This window comes from Phascolarctos cinereus, unplaced genomic scaffold (genome assembly GCF_003287225.1).
Source record: "Phascolarctos cinereus isolate Bilbo 61053 unplaced genomic scaffold, phaCin_HiC Scaffold_3;HRSCAF=262, whole genome shotgun sequence".
Classification (NCBI taxonomy): Eukaryota; Metazoa; Chordata; class Mammalia; order Diprotodontia; family Phascolarctidae; genus Phascolarctos; species Phascolarctos cinereus.
The window spans coordinates 110,273,790-110,293,857 of record NW_027555736.1 but is presented as its reverse complement, the minus strand read 5'-3'; the positions used below and the strand labels follow the sequence as shown (position 1 = coordinate 110,293,857).

The following is a 20,068-nucleotide window of genomic DNA, read 5'->3' as shown; positions in this document are numbered from 1 at the left end:
TTGCCTCAGACACATAGCATTTACTAGCTTTGTGACTCTGGGCAAGTCACTTAACCCCAGTTGCCTCACAAAAAAAAAACTGGTCATATTGTTCTACCCAACCTAGTATTTCTTACCATGAGATGCTCTGTAATAAAACATGGTAGCTCTTTTCAAGTATGTTTAAATTTTTAAAGGACATCTCAGTCCTCAGTGGGTTTTGAGGAAGATCTTCAAATACTCAATTATTCATAAAAGAGGCTTTCTATCTGTTTTAGTTATGGACAGTACTATGTATGTAATTCAACATGAAACACTTAACTCAAGGATATAATTTACATACTGTATTTCTAATAGTAGGAAAGTATTATGACTTTGTTTTAGTACATAAGTATGTCTTTTCCCAACAGAAAGCCTTCATGAAACCACTCAAGAACCTCAGGCAAAAATAGCTGGTCAAACATTGAAGCAAGTAGGTTGATTCCCATAACTTAAGTCCCTCTGTTACCAGTGTTTTATGGGGAGACCTCATTTAGCTGCTTGTTCTTATTTTGAAGGGAGCTAAAATTCTGATATGAAGAAGCACCAAGGAAATTCTGAGAATGACAAACTTTTACCTCACCAAGGTAGAACAGACTTGGGAAGTTAAGGCTGAAGCATTATTAGTGCTATATGATAATGAGAGGAATTTCAGTTAGTTTCTGACCCTTCCTTGGATCCTGGGTATGTAGGGACAGTGACCTAACAAAACTGTTTCCCTTCTAAACCTTTTTACCTTGGCTTCATGGACACCCAGCAGGAAAGAATCAGAAACAGAACTGTGAGTAAGATCTGGAGTGTAGGCCAAGCTGTCCCTATCACAGAATTGTGCAGCTTGAGAATTGCATGAAACTTAACAAACTAAATTATTCTGTCTAGACCAGGAACTTATTACTTAATTCCCCAGGCACTCTAGGTTTCCCACAAATAGAGACAGCTGGTTTTCTATCTTGCTAAAAGGGAATTTATCACACATATTTCTGCAGATTACAGCCCTTTCAGGTTAGTCACTGCTTCATCTTCAGTCAGGAGGTTAGCATATTACATCTTTGGGGAAAGTAACTCTTCACAGATGATTTTTTCCCCCCATGTCTTTTCTAGCGTTAACTTTGGTCAGCAGCCCCAGATAGAGTTCCTTTGAGAATGTGGTTTGTTTTTTTCATGTGACCATCACAAAGGAGGCCATTTAATTTAGTCACAATGAAGATAAGAATGTTAATGGCCTCTATAGAATTTCTCTGGCCACATAGAACTATTGTTCCTACAATAGTAGAAAAGTTGGAAAACATATGCACATTTTCTGGGATCCCCAGACCTCCCACTTTCTCATATCCCAGATGGAGGAGACATTTTAAAATTTCTCAAGGCAAAAAAAAAAAGAGCAAGCATTTGTCCAAATATGCCTGAGGCCTAAAAGAAATTGATAACTTGGGAGCGTACAAATATTCATAGATATTGCATTCTCTTAGATTAGTAAAATGAAGACTAATATACTGGGAGAAGAATGGCAGGGGATATGCTGGTTTCATTTTTGTTATTGCTTAGTTGTGTCTGACTCTTCATGATCCTATTTGGGATTTTCTTGGCAAAGATACTGGAGTGGTTTGCCATTTCCTTCTCCAGCTCATTTTATAGACGAGGTTAAATGATTTGTCCAGGGTCACACAACTAGTAAGTAAGTGTCGTGAGGCCAGATTTGAACACAGGCCCAGTGCTCTATCCACGGCACCACCTAGCTGCTCCACTATACTGATAGGTGCAGACAAAAATTGGATAGAGATGATTGATCTTTTATGGCTAACTGCAGCAGCACTGGAATAGAGAAATGAACCAAGAAGAAAATAGAATTCTGTCTTATTAAGACAAAGGGAACTTGTTGTGGTTCTGAAGCTTTCTAAAAATTTTCAGGTTCCCAGAGGCAGGGTATGGAAACAGCTTCACCTTCAGAATTTTTCATCTTTCTGGAAGTGACACCTGATCTCACATGCTGAGCCCATCCTGACTCCTTTCATCTTGATGTTTGGTGAGACTAGCAATGAGGCACACACAGGTAGCAATCATGGGATTTGATGGGAGGAAAAGGAGAATTCAGCCTATCTATGGTCCAGGGTACTCAAAGGCCTAAAAAACTACGTCACTTCTTAAAGACACTGTACTTTTTAGTTATTGCTCAGGACACATTCCAGGAAACTCTTTACCACATCTCAAGAAACCATCCACTTTGTCTCTTCTATATAACCTAGTTACCTTATTTTAGGCACAACACCAGGTTTCAGACCAAAGAATATAATTCTTCAACATTATAGAAGCACAGCTGTAATTTGGAACAATTATTTTTGCATTTCTTCCACCTCCTACCTATAGTGCATAGTGCAGTGCTTTGTATGTAGTAGGCACTTATTATGATGGCTACTGACTTGAATTAAATATAGTACCATTACTCATAGCCATCCCTCATTAAATAAAGAAAAACCAAGCTGGCAGGTGGTGTTTGTAGTAGTTTAGAGAACACCAACTTCTAGCACTGAAAGAGACTCTAGATGTGGTCTCTCTTTCATGTCCTTCAAGTGATGCTGGGCAGTGATAATTGCACACTCAGTGTGGGTCCACAGTCCTGCTCTGCAGCTAGGTTATATGACCATTATTGTCACTTCTCTGATGGTGATAATGCCACTCCTCTCTCCAGGCAGGGAGGGTGTTCAAGGACAGAACTGCCCTCTTCCTATTTCCAAGGTGTGGAAGCTATGGAAGTCATACAGGAGCCATACAGTGAGATGGTGACTGAGTCAGAAAAGAACTCTGGTCTCTAATGGCTTTGGAAACATGGCTTCAGCTTCAACAGCATTTAAGAGAATCCTGAAGCATATTTTCTAAGACAAGTGCACATTTAAATAAAACAGAAACATTATTTCTGTTGGGTAGTGAACCTTAACTGCTACAGTTTTTTTCAGATGTGGTACAGAATTAAATACAACAGAAACTTTTCTTTTGGGGTTGATTACCTGGTATGTAAAACTTGAAGCTTTACTGATATTTCTCTAACATTTGGTGCCAGTCAGCGTTTCTCTCCCATATGAGTTCTCCGGTGTGCACTAAAGTGTGAGCTGTTATTAAACCTTCTGCCACATTCACTACATTCATAGGGTTTCTCTCCTGTGTGTATTCTCTGGTGTATAATAAGGCTTGAACTCTGATTGAAGCTTTTCCCGCACTCACCACACTTATAGGGTCTCTCTCCTGTATGAATTCGTCGATGTGTAATGAGATTTGAACGATCACTGAAACTTTTTCCACATTCAAGACATTCATAGGGTTTTTTCTCCTGTATGTATTCTCTGATGGCTAGTGAGGGTAGAACTCTTACTAAATCTTTTCCCACATTCAGGACACTGGTAGGGTTTTTCACCTGTGTGAGTCCTCCAATGAGCATTGAAATGTGAGCTGTTAGTGAAGCTTTTTCCACATTCACTGCACTTGTGGGGTTTTTCTCCTGTGTGAATTCTCTGATGCATAATAAGGCTTGAGCTTTGATTGAAGCTTTTCCAGCACTCACCACATTTATAGGGTTTTTCTCCGGTATGGATTCTTTGATGTGCTGTGAGGTTAGAGTGATCACTGAAGCCTTTTCCACATTCAGGACATTTGTAAGGCTTCTCTCCTGTGTGGATTCTCTGGTGGCAAATAAGATGTGAACTTCGACCAAAGGTCTTACCACACTCATCACAATTATATGATTTCTTTTCCCCAACGTGAGCTAATCGATGTACAGCAAGGTGTGAGCTCTGACTGAAGTTTTTTCCACATTCAGAACATGTGTTTGGGTTTTCTCCTATGTAGGTTCCCTGAAGACCTATAAAATTGCCCAGATTTCTTTTGTGAGGAGATGGTGGCCCTTGTGCCTCCCCTGGGAGCATTTCCCATGGTCTTTCAATTCTGTATTCGCTTTCCCCAGGCTTTCCTCCAATTAAGATAATGGGAAACATTTCTTTTGGAGCTTCCCAGTAATGCTGCATGTAGTGCTATTTCCTCAGAAATTTCCTGGCTCAGATTCTCCTCCTTCTCATTGCTCATTTCCAAATCTGAAAAAATGAGTAGAAAATAGATATTACTGATCTCCTGAATGGAAGGGAGTAAGAACAGTCTGTGGATGAAGTATGTAGCATTTAAAACACTGGCATGAGTCCACTGAATGCTCAGTAAGTGCTCAATGACAAGAAGATTACAAATTCAGCCCAGTTCTATACACGGCCATTGTCCTAGGTACAAGCCTCAAGAATGGTGGAGTAGATCTTTTTTGGGCATTCCTTTCTCCTGTTAACATTCTTCTCTGTGTCATTTTGGCAGTGGTGGACTAAAGCAAGTGCAGCTGCTGCCTATTTATAAAATAAATCTTGTGGTTCACAACCACAGGTTTGGTTGTTTCTTTGTTCTTACCTGTGTGGGGACTTCTCTGAATTTCCTTAGAATCAGGGAGATTGACATTCCATAGCTCTTCCCCCTTCTCTGGCCTGGAGTTTGAATCTGGCTTGGGAATGGGAAGTTCTGCTCAAGAAAAAGCAAACGAGTTCCCATGAAACTTCTCTAGAACTTATTCTGAGGTCTCCTCTCCATAGAAAGTATGAAAAAGCATAAGAAAAAAAATTTAGGAAAACTTAGGAAAGTTTGGTGTATAGATAGAAAGTTCATAGACTATGATTAAAGATGTAGTAAACATTTGCATTCTGAAGGCATATGGGCAGAAGTTAGGATTTAGGAAATGGAGGAAAATTATACATTTGTGCAATACAATACCTATGCCAGTGCTTGTCAGGTACTTTGGAAGCAAGAAACTGCAAAATTTCTATCTCTACTCAATAAAGTGACCCTCTTAACCCATTCCCCATTGCTCCTGTAGTTTTCATTTCTATCAGTAAGAGCCATGATGACATGCTTGAACTGAGAAAAGCAAATCTTGTTTGTCCCAGTATCAGACTTCCCACAGCCCCTAGGAATTTTAGTGATTCACCCAGGATAGCTTCTGAGCCAATAGAAAGATTTGTATATGGAACATTTTGATGATGAGAGGTCAACAGCTTATAATCAGGACCACTGTACTAAAAAAGTGATTAGTTTCCCACCCAGTAAGCAAATAGTGTTCTTAACAGAGATCAATAGCAGGGTCAGGACTACTACCAATGTTTCCTAATGCCTACATCATGCCTCTCTACATTAAGACCACCATTAGGCAATGGATATAGGGTCCCATAGAAAGAGTTGTTTACCACTGGGATTCTGAAATAGATCCTGTGACTTAAAGTTCTTGAGCGCCTTTGGTGATGCCTCCACTTCCACATGGTTGCCATCTTCTGTTACTGTCTCGTGGTTCTCCCAGCCAGTGCTCTCCTTGGATTCTGCTTTCTCCTTTAGAAGACCCCCTGCCATTTCTAGGACATCAAAGGGAGTAATGGTAGTCCATGGACTCATCAGGGCATCCATCTCTTCATAAAAGGGGCAGGTCCCTGGGGTGTGGCCACTTCTTGCTTTTCGGTAGTGTGTCTGAAGGTTTTTAAATCTGTAACGACATTGCTCCAGAGTTCGGAGGAAACCACATTCACGAAGACGCTCAGCCACAATCCTGTACACTTGACGGTTCCGGTGACAGGTCCGGAGTTTTTCATAAATATGAGGCTCACCAAGAATCCCCAGAAAAATCTTGGTTTCTTCATATCCCCAGTGCACTCCTAGAGAAAAGTTTAGACCTGTCAAAAAAGGGCTGTGTACTATACGGTCAGTAGAAGAAGTTTTCAGAATACTCCCCCACCCCAATTCCCCTCTAATCTTTTTTAGTAATGACTTCCTAAAAAATAATCAGATTAGAATTGTTTCCTAAGATTAGACTTTTGGTAGTCTATCTAAGATGTGAATTTGTTTTTACTTACATAAATTATTCTGATGTAATGAGTACTCTGACTAGTCCTAGGAATGAAGACTTTTGTACATGTACATAACTCTGGCCCACATGCCTTCCTACTACCTACTATTAATAATGCCCTGATTCTATGACTCTTCTGAAATATGAGGTTAGGACAAGAATATATCACCAAATTTCACGAAAACCCAGGAACTCCCAACTCTGCTCTTGACACATTCTTCTTACCCGTGGCACTCCGAAACAGGGTTGGGGTACCAGGGCTTTCAGATGTTTTATCGTTACCCAATTCATCACCATCAGAATCTTCTGTTATAGCCCCTGATTTCAATTCTTCCAAAGATGCTGCTGGATGGACCAGGTCCAGTTCCCTGGATCCACCCTCTAACACAACCCCTGCCACAGCTATTTCCTCATGTTCCCAACTATCCCTCTCGAGTTCTTCAGTTTCAACATCATGGTCCCCCTGCCCAAGGACATCCCCTTCCACCTCTAGGGCAGTGACAGCAATACGGGGGCTCATCAGAGCATCCATCTCCTCGTAGAAGGGGCAGGTTCCTGGGGTGTGGGTGCTTCTTGCTTTGCGGTAGTTTGTCTGAAGGTTTTTAAATCTATATCGACATTGTTCCAGAGTCCGGAGGAAGCCTCGCTCACGTAGTCTCTTGGCCACAATCCGGTATACCTGACGGTTCCGGTGACAAGTTCGGAGTTTTTCATAAATCCAAGACTCACTGAGAATCCCTAGGAAGATTTTGGTTTCCTCATAGCCCCAGTGTACACCTGCCACCTTCTCATCTTCCAAGCCCTGATGCTCCAGATCTTCCCAGTGTTTGACTTTTTTCATTACTGCTGCTTGAACAAATTTTGCTTGTTCACCTAATTGAGAATCTTTTGAATTTTCCTTCTCCTTAGAGCCTTGAAGATCTGGGTTCTGCAGTTTCTCCTCTTGCTTTAACTGGGAGATCATATTGGGTCTGGGAACTGGAAATCCTGTTCACAAAGAAACAGAGAACATAGTGGTTTGTGCTGATCAAGAACTTACTGGGTTTTTTAATGTCCTCTGTGCCAAGGGGAAGGCAGGGGATGGATGTCTCTTTCTTATTTGTGATTAAAAGAAAACACTGTCAAAGTTCTAAGGAGATGAGTCCTACTGAAGCATAATAATTTAAAAGTTTAACAGGGAAGTGTGTTCTTACTCTGAGAGACACCATTTTCATAATTCTCCTGAGTTTGATCTTGCAAGAGGTCTGGTGGAGTTGGGTCCAACTGTCCCTGTGCCTCCTGAGAGAAATATACGGCCACATCTCCAAAAGTCACCAGCTCCTGGAATAATGAAAAAATTGTCCTGCTCTGAAATGACTGACTCTAGAAAAATATAATTGCCCTGTCCAACAGGACATTTATTTACAATTCTGAGTGTGGCAAGCCTCTTGGGTGAAAAAAACACACAAGGAATGAAGAAGCATCCAGTAATTTAAAGCAATCATGCAAATTTGCACAAGCCCAAAACCTAAGCAGTCAGTGTGGGAAAATAAGAATTTTCATAAAAAGTAAGAACATGTTCCTTAGCTTTGATTCTGTTTTTTTTTTCCATTAAGGATACTAATGTCTATGTAAGAAGGTTCAGGACACATTTTGTAGGCTAATGAAATTTTGAAACCTATTTTCCAGGACAGTCAGTCTTGTGTACTAAATATAATCACTGGGTGGGGTGGTCCTGAAGAAGGTGGAGAGAGGGAAACTGGAGCAATATTCCTCATGGGGTAAACAGGAAGGAATGGCATAGGACCATATTCAAATAGCAGTGATAAGACAAAGAGAAAATAGCAGCTTACCTGGGACCTGCCCACCATCTCTTGGTTACTGCTACTTGCTTCTGCAGGAAGATCAAGCACCGGAGAAGTAGGCAGAGCTAAAGAAAAAAAGAATCACTAGATTATAACTGTTTCCAACCCTTTTTATGTAGCAATACTTCTAGATGACTTTAAAAAGGAGGACATAAACTATTTCTGTTATTGCCTCTTTCTGTTAAAGGGATTTGGTGAAAAAGTGAAGTGAGAAATATCTAAGGGATGTTAATAAAGATTTTGCCACTTCCAACCATTTTTTCCCCTAGTTCTGTGACACACCTGTCACTTGTATAGTTCTATAACACGACTGAGAATTATTGCAAGCTTATCCTGTGGCTCTGCCACTAACCAGGCCTGGGTTCCCCGCCCACCCTCATTTATTGGGACTATATAGCCTTTGCCACCCTTCCATTTCCCCTTCCAACTCCCACTTCCCTTTCCCAATCTGGGATCTATACACTAACTTCACAAGATTAAAGAACAGTTCGTCCTCTTTAACTACTTATAGAGACTACTGGAGGTCTACAAACTGAATTTCTAAAGATTCAAATAAAGGTACTAGTTTTGTACACAATTCTTTCCAAAAGGCAGGAAAATGTCCCCATCACACATTTTCTGTTCTCAAAGCTGTCCAGGTTCTCACAACTCCATTAACCTCCAAAAAGGGTTCCCTCTTTTCTTCTAGTTACTTACCACTGTCCTGAAGGGAATGGGGCTCTATCTTAGGATCACAGCTCAGCTCTTTCTCTGGTCCTAGGTGTAATCTCTCTGCATTCTCCTGGAGTGTACATTTGGATTTTGTCTGTGTTTGCTTCAGATGGATACTTAGTGAATTGGGTACTGATCCTGCAGCTGTTACCATCTCTGTGAGTACTTCCTGCCCTTTCATAACGACTGGGACCTAGGAAAAGCCCACAATTCCTGTCACTGCAAAGCCTGCTAAAAGTGGGCAAATCTTGTAAGTTAAAATATAACCATCCAAACTATTCTAGGTAGGATACCCTAGGATAAAAAGAGAAAACCAGGCTTACTGAAAATCTTTAAGTTATCAGCGAATAATATAGAGACATCCAAGAGTAGCTACAAGCACTTCTGCCAGAATCAGGTTCAGCAAAATCAGGTGCCATGCAACTTGTCTACCCAGTTTTCCTGACATCTATTCCTACTGCTTTGAGTATCCCTTAAATAGCCATACCAATAATAGTAAAGTGATGTACAGAAATGTTAGTAGGATTCAGTGTTTTCACTGTACTTAGCTGCTATTATTATCCCCATTTTATAGATGGGGAAACTGATGCAGATCAGAGGTTAAGTGACTTGCCCAGGGTCATAGCTAGTGTCTGAAGCAGGATTTGAACTGAGGTCTTCCTGAGTCCAGGTCCAGGGCTCTATCTATTAAGGCACCGAGCTGCTGTTTTAAGCTTTTTTCTTCAGGCTACGTGTGGCAGGAACTGTTACTTGTACAGTTATCCCAAGAAATGGACTCTATGCCATTTACAAAGCTCTCCTTCAATTCCATTTAATATTTAGGAAGTGTCTACAAAGTACAAGACCTTCCATAAAATTCTATTGTGATGTCTCATTGTGCCAAGGAAGTGACTCTGAGTTCCTAAAGATTATGGTTCTGGCAGGTTCTACCAGACTGGAAGGACTTGACAGATGATCCCTATAATAGGCCTTCTACTTTCCCAGGACCAAATTAGCTAAATGTATAAAGGCTTTTGCCAGTAGGCTGGCCATTTGGAAATTCTTTTTTTCATGACTACCTATGAAACAAAGGAACATAACAAAAGGACCCCACTCCTATATGGTGCTCTCCTTCAGCAATGATGGTAGCAGAATGGTGTAAAAGGGAGCAGGGAGAAAGTACTAAGAATCACATAATTTTTAAATTTTAAACATCAGTTTAGCTATTGATACTGTAAATGTGAGATCTTTGTTCATTGATAGTGAATGGTCATATTCGTTGAGGAACTCAATCATGCCAATCTTGACATACTCAATATCAAAGAAACAAGAAGACAAAAAGAAATTGTAATTAAATGGAAGGATTGTGTTTAGGCTTTTCTTAGAAATATAAGTAAAAAAGTTGGGAGAATTGGTTTTATCGTGCATCCAAAGGAAACAAGAAACATTATTTCATGGAGCATTTGGTCATTCATTTTTGCAGCATTCATGATAAGTATTTGTAAAAAGAATACCATAATAATTGCAGCTTATGTCTCAACATCTATTGCAAAGGATGAGAGGGGAGAGGAAAGGTAAATTTATTCAGACACTGATTACTGATATTCAGTGAAGCATAAAAAGGTAGATGTATGTTTGCCAACTGTGTTGCCATCATCATGGAGAATGTCCATTACAGAGTCCAAATGAAAGAGGGATTCCATATGTTCCTGTCTGTGGATGATTATATCAAACCTGGGAACACTGCAGAACCTTCTAAATGAGAACCATAATCACTCAAAAGTGTTTGGCCTAACATAAAAAAAACAAAATGGATGAATAATACCCATTGTCCAGACAATGACATATAGCCAAATGGACAACAGAAGCAGTCTATCAGTGCCATACATCTTAAAAGATACTGAAGGTGGACAGGGAGCTGGTCCCAAAACTGAACAGGAGGAAGAATGGGCTGGATTCCATCTGGAAAGTTGAGCAATGCTTTTAATAACTCATGGTCCTCTCTGAAAAAAAGACCTTTCTTTTAAAGACACTTATTCTTCTGGTGTTGTTTTATGTATGAGTCATGGAATACCACTCTCCAAAGAATTAAAGTTGCAAGTCACACAAAGACATTGAGAGAAAAGGTAGACATAAGCATTCTGTAACATATCAGAAGTGAAGAATTGTTCAAGAGAAGCAGTTAAAAAGATGTCATCAGAGAAATGTTACTAGAAGAAGAGGTGAAGTGGTCATGTAGTAAGAAGAAGGTGCCTGCAATGTCAAGAGATCTAGCAGAAGGTCCCCAGCACTACTCACTGAGTTGACCCCTTGTGGAAAACATGAACAAAGGTAGCACAGAATAAGGCAGGGTTAGGCTGTGATCTGCACCACTGAGAGGAATACTCACATCAACAAGATCACAGATTCACTGAATTATTTGTAAGACATTTCTAGGCACTAATGATGAAAAATGAAACAACCCCAGCTTCAAGGAACTTATATTTTCATTGGTAACAATGGGATGTGGGACCTTTCAAGCTGTTTTTCCATTTCACAGCAGACAGCAAGAAGGATTTAGGAAAATGCTGTATATTCCCTGGACATATTCTCTGAACACTGCAAGGAAAATTTCCTTTCATCTAAGCATCAAAATCATCCCAATGAGCATGAAACAGTAAGGAGCCATGTTTTACCTATATTGCCTCCAGCTGAGGGCTATACCTCACATAGCTCTATTTTCATGAAACAAAGGATCCCATTCTCACCTTCAGCCCTGACCTGCCAGGTTCTCTTTGCAAATTTTCCACCAGGGTCACTGCCTCCTCTCCACTCTCTGGATGTTGTTCTCTAACCCAGGTCTGGATTTCTCTAGGAAGAACAGTCAGGAACTGCTCCAGCACAAGCAGCTCTAGAATCTGTTCTTTAGTGCACTTCTCTGGTCTTAACCACTGACGACAGAGTTCACGGAGATGATTTAAAGCTTCACGTGGCCCTGCTGCCTCCTGATATTGGAACTGCCAGAAACGCTGACAGGAAGCCTTAGGACCTTGGTCATTTCCATGAAGGAAAGATTCCTGATGCCAGGGGGAATCATCTTCTAGTTTCACTATGAGGAATCCGTCTTGTGTTTGAGTAGCCTGGACCTGAGGGTCCAAAACTACAGCCATTGTCCAGTTCAAGAAGAAGAGGCTTTTTCCTTGTGGTCGGATTTCTTCCTTTCTTTTTTTTTCCCTGGCAAGCTAACTCTTGCCTCTGGCTAGGCACCACTGAGTGGAACTCTTCCAGAGGGCTCTAGGTATAGAGAAACATAACAATAGCATCAACAGATATTAACTGATGGATGTTAACCCATCCCAGATCCTTGTACAGCAGCATAAAATACCTCCTTGTTTCTTCCTTTCCCAGGCTTCTTCAACAGAGGAAGGTCAGTCCCTACCTATCCCTTCATTATGATACCAAGTTATGTTCGTCCCCAGAACTACAAATTGGAACCCAGAATGAGGTTGAGATCACACACAAGCACCATGGAGAGCAGCACCTGAACAGGGCATGGGATTTTAGGAAAGGGTAGGCTCTCTAGAGCCTACTTAACCGGCAGGTTGATTATTTGTCCCAAGCTTCTCCATACCCTGTTCTCCTTGGGTCCTAGGTTCTAAAAATTATAGATTTTTAGTGTTGGAAAGGACTTTTGGAAACAGAGTACATTCCCCTTCTTTTAGATATGAGAAAAGTTTGTCAAGAGAAGCCAAGTGATTTTCCTAAGGTCCCTCAAATAAATTAGTGGCAGAAAAAAAGGGCTCTATGTTTAAACTTGTAATTCAAACTAGAGAATTCTAACAGAGAAAGGTCCCTTGGGCTAACATGTGCAGTCTTTCACTGGAAGTTCCGTGGTATACACTTGGGACCACTTCTTTCTGAGCCAGCCAGCTAACTTTGATGAAGCGGGAAGCGCACGCAAAAACACTCCAGGGACTATGACATGCCTCGGCCACAGCTCAAACTACGGGAAAAAAGAGGGGGAAAGGGGGAGGGGACCTCTCGGGGGCCAGGAAGTAAGGGTTAGGAGGAGTGCTGACCCTGGGGACCCTCCCTGCCCGGGCCCGGCGAGTCTCGGAGCCTGCTGCCGGAGAAGCCCACCTCCCCTCCCTCCCCTCCCTTCGCAGGCCTGAGGGCGCAGGGCAGTGTCCGGGCGGCCTGGGCAGCGTCCAGCCCTCACTGACCCAGTCCCCTCCCCACGCTGCTGCCGGAGCCCCACACCGCGCGGGGAGGTCTGCTCACTCCCGAAGAATCGCCAGCTCTTCGCGGAGCCCGCGTTCGCCGCAGCCTCCTCGCCTGCCCCTCAAGCCGCCTCAACTTAAGGATACGAGCCGACAGACACAACCGCCTCAACACAGGAAGCGGAAATGCGGACCCTGAAACGAAGGACTCAGGCGGAGTCAAAGCAACTACGTCTCCCAGAAGCCTCCTCGCGCTCTCCTCACCCCTCAAGAACAGCCAATGGGGAAAGAGTGAGTTCGGGTGCGACTTCACACGGACCTATCACCGGAGGAGAAGGGTGGGCGCTTCTTACTTCACGGTTCCCAGGTGCTCGGAGGTCGTTTCGCGGACGGGGCCGTTAGAGTCGTGTTGCCACTACGCGGCTCTTCTCTTGGCTGGCCCTCAAAAGCGGCGGTCCCGGGGAGGGGCCTTGTAGGAGGCGAGGTCGGCCTGGCCAGCCCGGCCCCTCTGGGTGAGTCCCGGCCTGAGAAGGAGAACCCCGCCCAGTAACGATTTCATTCAATCGTGAGTTCAACGGGCTGCGGTTCGGCGCCGGCGACCAGCGAGGCCACCCGGTTCCGACCCCGGCCCCGGCCCGAGGCAGTGTATGAGGCAGCCGGCTGCCGAGGAAGCGCCCCCGACTTGGGATAGCTGCATTCCAACGTCGGCTCCGCCACGAAGTCGCTGTGTGACCATGGGCAAGTCGCTCCACTTCTCTGGCCTCCGTTTCCTCGTCTGTAAAATGTGGGGGTTGGACTAAATGACCGCTGAGGTGTCTAAATCCTAGGATCCCAGGTTGAATGATTGAGGAGAGAGGGGCTGCCGCCCCCAGCGAAGGTCCGGCCCTCGCCGAGTGTTTCAGACAGAGGGGGAAAAGGGGGGTGAGGTGCATATAACAGGGCGCCACAGAAAGTGGCAGGTTGGCCATGTGCATGGCTCTAATCCTGACTGCCGTTAATTCGTCACCTTGACCTGATCTTTTCACCTCTCTGAGCCTCAATTTCCGCATCCATGCTATGGGCACACTGAGCCCTGTCCGCCGCCTACCTCACAGGGCAGTGGTGAGGGGTCAATGAGATAATGTATGTGAAAGTGGTTTGAAAACTGTAAAGTGTTAAACAAATGAAAGCGTAATTATTAGGAGATGAGAAGAAGCAGGACTGTTGTTTTTTTTTTTCCTCTTCTTTTCCCGTTACAAGCTCGGGGTGCCTCTCTTTTGGACCGTCAGGCTCCCATCCTCGTCCTTTCTGCTCACTTAAAGAAGGGGAATAGCAGAGGGGGCAGGGCACAGCACGGGTGCTCACTAAGTGCTTGTGATTGTCATTGCTCTCCTCCCAGCCTAGGGTCTTCTTGCAGCCAGTGACCCTTCCTTCTTCACTGATATGTGAAGGGCTGGATTTGGTGGTCCCTAAGATAGCCTCCAATTCTGAATCCTGTAATCTTGTGGAGTCCTGGAGTCCATCTTTGTGTAGGGGGTCACTGAACGGAGCATCAGGTACTTAAGCAATCCAGTGATAGGCACCTGGTCGATCAACATTCCTACCCCTACCAGAAAAGACCGAGTCTCGCAATACATCCTCTGATTAGTTCATTTTTGTCATTTCAGAACTTTTGACCAAGATTTCTATATGTTCAGAACATTTAAATGGATGAATGGCACCTAACCTTTGTATTCTAAGATCTCTGCTACTAAGATCCAACTTCTGTGGAACATGTTTAATTGAAGAAGCCAGTGCTGGGTTTTTCTTTCCCTGTCATTCAGCCTTTTTTGATCTAGGAGCACCTCAGGTTTTCCAAGGTCTTTTAAAGAACGTGGGAATTGTGATAGGGAACAAAGTCAAACATGGAGACTATAGACACACATAACTCATGTGTGTACTTCATCCCATATCTTCAGGAGAAAGAACAGATACCATTTTTTGAATTGTTGTTTTGAAGTAATTAATACCTGAGGGTACACATCTGTGTTCCATCCAGATTGGACTTTTCTGTTATGGAAAAAAAAAACTGGTTCTACCTTAATCAGTGAACTGTAATCTCATCTCAGAATGCTTCTTAACAAAACCTTGACAGTTCATCTTTGTAGAACACAATTTATCTGCTTACAGCTTCTGGCTGCTAGGGAGACTAGGTCCCTCATGATTACTAACTGCCAATACAGGATCATTTGGAAGAAAACATCTAGCTAGTTCCTCTGCCCCTTAACCAAGGGTAGCAGAAGCAGTAAGAGGCAACTGTGAGGGAAGATTCAACAAAAAGTTTTAATTGAGGTCAAGAGGGGGTTGTGTAAATGATGTCTATGGGAATTCACAGATTCATTAGGATCTTAAGATGATTTAAAAACATTATGTATAGCGGTATGTAAAAAAAGGATGGAAAGACTCAATTTGTTTATATTTAATGTTTTTGTTATTAAAGTAGTTGGGCATATATGCAGTTCTTTAAGAGGGACTGTTGGGATGTTCCTCCATTATGAGAGCAATAGAGTCATTGTCAAAGAACAATCTTTGGGAAGAACTGTATCTCATTTTAAAATGTGCTAATGAAGATAAAACATGAGGGCACCTTAGCATAAGTTGTGGAACATAATTTTGACAGAACTATGGATAAACCGGTGAAAACCTCTCAGAAAACTAAAATCAACAGATTAAATTAAGCAGACATACTTCAGTTAGTACTTCATGCTATTTCTCACTGATTTAGTAATATAGCTAATTTATTTTTACATGCAGTTGTTTTATAATTTGTTTATTAACATGCAGTGGTTCATTTTGATTGAGAAATCTCTATATCCAATTATATGTAAAGTATCCAGGCCAGCAAGTCACCATCACCAATACTTGGCAATATCTTTTACCTGACAGAATCATTCTGGGGTAATATAAAACTCTCATTAGAACTTGCCTCAAACCCTAAAAACTAAAAATGAGGGCAGACTTTCTTAGGAGTGCGTAATATAAAACTCTCATTAGAACTTGCCTCAAACCCTAAAAACTAAAAATGAGGGCAGACTTTCTTAGGAGTGCATTTCTATATAGCTATTAGGATTATATTACCCTTATAGGATTTAGAGCTAAAGCTTAGAGATCATCTAATCCAACTCTGTTGTCTGAGGACTTTGGTTATTTAAATGAGGACTTGGAAGAGAAATGAATGCTATGTGCTTATACTGTCAGTTACATTTTAAAACTGGTAAATGGTTTATACTGGCCATTAAAGATACGATAGAATTGTAGGGTGACTATTTAAAATGTTGTTTCAATGTGCCTTTATTTGGTTAGTATATTTAGCTCTGAATACATTCACTAAGGCCAGTTACAAAGAATGCAGTGTTAAAATCAATCAGATGAACAAATATTAAGGGCCAGCTGTGTTTTACAAAAGCCAAATAAATCACACTTACACCAAAGAGAAAGTATTTTTTAAAAAACCCAAATCAATTTCCAGGTCATAATTCTAAACTGTAGCTGAAAATGAAGCAGCGACAAATGGACTATGCATCATCTAAGAGAAGGAACACTTCTATTACATGATCAGACAGCTAAGGAAAGCTGGTGTCCTGTCCTTTAAGATTTTTTTTTCCCTCCTGCTCAAAGGCTAAGAGAACAATCAACCAACAAATATTTATTGATCACTTACTTCGTGCAAGGCACTATGTAGGGCTCTGGAACAGTTATGACTAAAACACACTCATCCATTTGTTCCCACTGGCCAGCTAGTTCCATGGGTTGGGGCTACAATAGGCCTGTTGGCAAATCCTACATACAACAGGGATCCCAAAACTTTCTGTGAACTAGACCTATCTTTCATTTCTCTGAAATGTCAGTGAGATCATTTTTGGGGGGAAAAGGACAGGAAAAGAGGTTGAAGAATGATGGCAAAGTCTCTAAATTTGGGAGTCAGGTGATGCATTTTGATAATTCCAAGTCCCTGAATAAGGAAGAAGATAAATACCAGCTGTCTTCCTCACCCTATCAGGACTGCTGGCAAACCATCACAGTTTGGAGAGTTGTGACTGGCAGCAATGACAACTGATTTAGTTTATTAGGTAGGTTTTCATAATCCTAATCCACTGACTGGGGCTTCCTGATATAGAAACATGTGATTTTGAACCATATGAGTTAAAGGACTGAGTCAGCAGAGGGACAGGAATACTTTATTAAAAGAATGAAGGACCATGGGACCTGAGGACTCATCTTAAGTCCAGGTTCCATGTGCAGAGGGAGACAGCTTCATGTTTCCCAGAAACGCCTTCTCTGCCTGTCCTCTACCCCACTTATAACCCCCTTCAGCTGTTCTCTTTCCACTGTTTTCATTGCTGCAAGACTCAGGGCCCACAGGCACAAAGCCATAGCAGCATCCCACAAGAGTGGGCACAAGCCACAGAGGTCTAAACTCAGACCAGATGACATGAACACCAGCACTTCCTTAGAAATAAGTTTTTAGTATGCAATAAACTAGACAGAATTCTAGAGCTGAGTATACAAGAGAAATAATCTATAAGGAAATACAAGTGCATAGAATGAATTACTATAAAATGATTATAGGGCTACATATCTGTGTGTGGTGTAAGTGAAAAAAAAGTTTCCTCCAGCAGTGAGGGAAGTATCAACTGTCTCCCACTGTATGAGGAAGAAAATTATTAACCACCAATTGTAGAAGTCACTAGGTCTCAAACGGGCCTCCACCCCTTCAGATATATATTCTCAACAACCAATTCCACTCCCCAATGTGGCCTCCTTACTCTGGCAGGGCTACTACATGGTTAGCTTAGTGGGCACCTGTTAAATTACATTCACTTCATAAATTTCCAGAGTAGGGAGGTCCAGCCCCTCTCAGTGGAGTACAGCCCAGTTTTAGGCTGCACTTACTCTATGTGCCTTCTCTGTGCTTCTGGCATATTCCAGAAATGGAAAGGGCTTGACCTTGATGTCTATCCCTCTTCTTTTCATTACAAGCTGTATTGCCCTATCTCTGTCCTTGACCTTAGAGGTGTAGCCTAATATACTAAATCCAAGAAGAAAATATTTAGTGGCAGCACAACAGAATGGAATGAAGGCACCATAGCAACAGCCAAGCTGGGGAAAAGAACAAGCATTCATATGGATCTATGGCCTTTTTCTGAGCAATCTGACCCATTTTGCAGATGTTTTTCTCCTCACACCTGGAAATATTCTCCCTATTTTACAGAGGGAAATCTTAGGCACAAGGGAAGGAGACAGGGGATTAAGCAGCGAATTGCTGGCAGAACCAGATACATGATCCACATTGCCTGACCTTCCATTCCTGTCCTGTTTCTTTTGAGCTCTTCAGACTACAAGATAGCATTCCAAATATCAGGATGGGCAATGGTAAGATTTTGGCAAAAAGTTCTATAGAACATTAAAGTAAATGGACCTTTAAATGGGACATTAGGTAGATTTTTTTTTTTGGTAGAACTACTGCCTTCAGGGTGCTTGTAGCTTTCCTCTCCTATCAGTTCCCTGATAGCAAACTTTTCCCATACTTGCTACATCAATAGAGCTTCTCTTTCATGTGAGTTCTCTGATGTGTAATAAAGTTGGAACTATTACTAAAGCCCTTCCCACACTCTGGGCATTTGTAGGGCCTTTCTCCTGTGTGTATTCTTTGATGTATGATAAGAACAGAATTCCAACTAAAGCCTTTCCCACATTCAGGACATCTATAAGGTTTGTCCCCTAGATGAGCTCTCTGGTGCATGACAAGGATTGATCCCCGGCTGAAGCTTTTTCCACACATGAGGCATTTATATGGCTTCTCTCCTGTGTGAGTTCTCTGATGGACCACAAGTTGTGATCGCTGGCTGAAACATTTACCACACTCAGAGCACTTATAGGGCTTCTCTCCTGTGTGGATTCTCTGGTGTTTAATAAGGTTGGAACTCCAACTAAAGCTTTCCCCACATGTCAGACATTCATAGGGTTTCTCTCCTGTGTGCATTCCTTGATGGGCAATCAAACTAGAACTCTGGCTGAAACTTTTCCCACACTCACCACATTTATAGGGCTTCTCCACCATGTGGGTTCTTCGGTGTGTTGCCAGATTTGAGCTCCGGCTAAAGCTTTTTCCACATTCGTTGCACTGATAGGGCTTTTCTCCTGTATGAGTTCTTCGGTGTGTAATAAGGGCTGAGCTCTGACTGAATCTTTGTCCACAGTCAGTACATTTATATGGTTTCTCTCCTGTGTGGATTCTCTGGTGCCTAATTAAGTTAGAGTTGTAACTAAAGCTTTCGCCACACTCTTTACATTCATAGGGTTTCTCTCCAGTGTGAATTCCCTGGTGTGTATTAAGGCTAGAACGGTTACCAAAGCTCTTTCCACACTCCAGGCATGAATATGGTTTTTCTCCTGTGTGGGTTCGCTGATGAGCAATGAGGTTGGGACTCCTGCTGAAACTTTTCCCACACTCAGCACACTGAAAGGGTTTTTCCCCTGTGTGGATTCTCTGGTGTGTTATTAGGTTTGCACTCCGGCTAAAGCTTTTCCCACAATCTCTGCATTTATAAGGTTTCTCCCCAGTATGAGTTGTTTGGTGTCTACTAAAGTTTGAACCATCACTAAAGCTTTTTCCACATTCATCACATTTATAGTATTTCTCTCCTGTATGGGTCCTCTCATGTGTAATAAGGTGTGATTTCCGGCTGAAGGTTTTCCCACACTGAGGGCATTCATAGGGCTTCTCACCTAAATAGGTTCCCTGAAGGCCTATGAATTGTCCTATTTCCCTGTCCTGTGAAGTAGTTTCCCCATATTCCTCTGCTTGGGAATTTCCCTGAGGCCTCTCTATCCCATAGTCTCTCTCAAAGTCACTTCCCCAGTTAGAATGCTGAATGCCTTCCCCTTCAGGCCTTCCTGATAATATCATATTTTCTTCCACTGCTTCAAACATTTCTTGATTTGAATTCTCTTCATTCTCACTCTGGATCTCAAAATCTGAAAGGACCAAGAAAACCAAAAAAAACATGTTTATAAATAAGTTCTTTCATTAAAAAAGGAAAGAAACTGTAGGAAAAAAAGTTAAAGTTAAGTTTTTGGTGATAATAAAAAGATTTGAGAGTTAAAGAGGGTTTAATCCCCACTTTACTTCCTTCAAACTGATATCCCAACTATTCTCACAACCATCTCACCTGAGGAGGAATGAATGTCTCACAATCTTCCTTTTTTTCCAGAGCTTAGAAATGTCAGTACATGGGTCTAATTTTTGCTTTTGTTGAAAGGTGAAGTCAGGTTTAGAATTTGGGAATGTGATCACCAGGAAGCAAACAGGGTACACCATGATGCTTTCATTGGGCCCATAGATAAAATCCTAGGGTCAGTCTCTGCTCTAATGGAGTAGTAGGTAT

At 42.1% G+C, this 20,068-nt stretch overlaps 2 protein-coding genes across 3 annotated transcripts in view; both read right to left on the bottom strand.

The window, feature by feature from the left end:
- Positions 1 to 308: 308 nt before the first annotated feature.
- LOC110194331 (zinc finger and SCAN domain-containing protein 29-like) lies at positions 309 to 12,850 on the bottom strand. Its single transcript, XM_020966574.2, is given in 10 exon segments — positions 309 to 3,343; positions 3,345 to 3,965; positions 3,967 to 4,097; positions 4,453 to 4,560; positions 5,280 to 5,738; positions 6,155 to 6,916; positions 7,123 to 7,249; positions 7,762 to 7,838; positions 8,470 to 8,677; positions 11,211 to 12,850. Coding segments are annotated over 10 exon segments (3,165 nt in total). The 5' UTR covers positions 11,613 to 12,850; the 3' UTR covers positions 309 to 3,073.
- Positions 12,851 to 15,953: 3,103 nt separating this feature from the next.
- ZSCAN2 (zinc finger and SCAN domain containing 2) overlaps positions 15,954 to 20,068 on the bottom strand; it is a 29,869-nt gene continuing 25,754 nt past the window's right edge. For both annotated transcript variants that reach the window (XM_020966586.2, XM_020966595.2), the window contains one exon: positions 15,954 to 19,658. In XM_020966586.2, the coding sequence (XP_020822245.1) occupies positions 18,217 to 19,658 (1,442 nt within the window). In that variant the 3' untranslated portion in view covers positions 15,954 to 18,216. The remainder of the gene's footprint in view (positions 19,659 to 20,068) is intronic.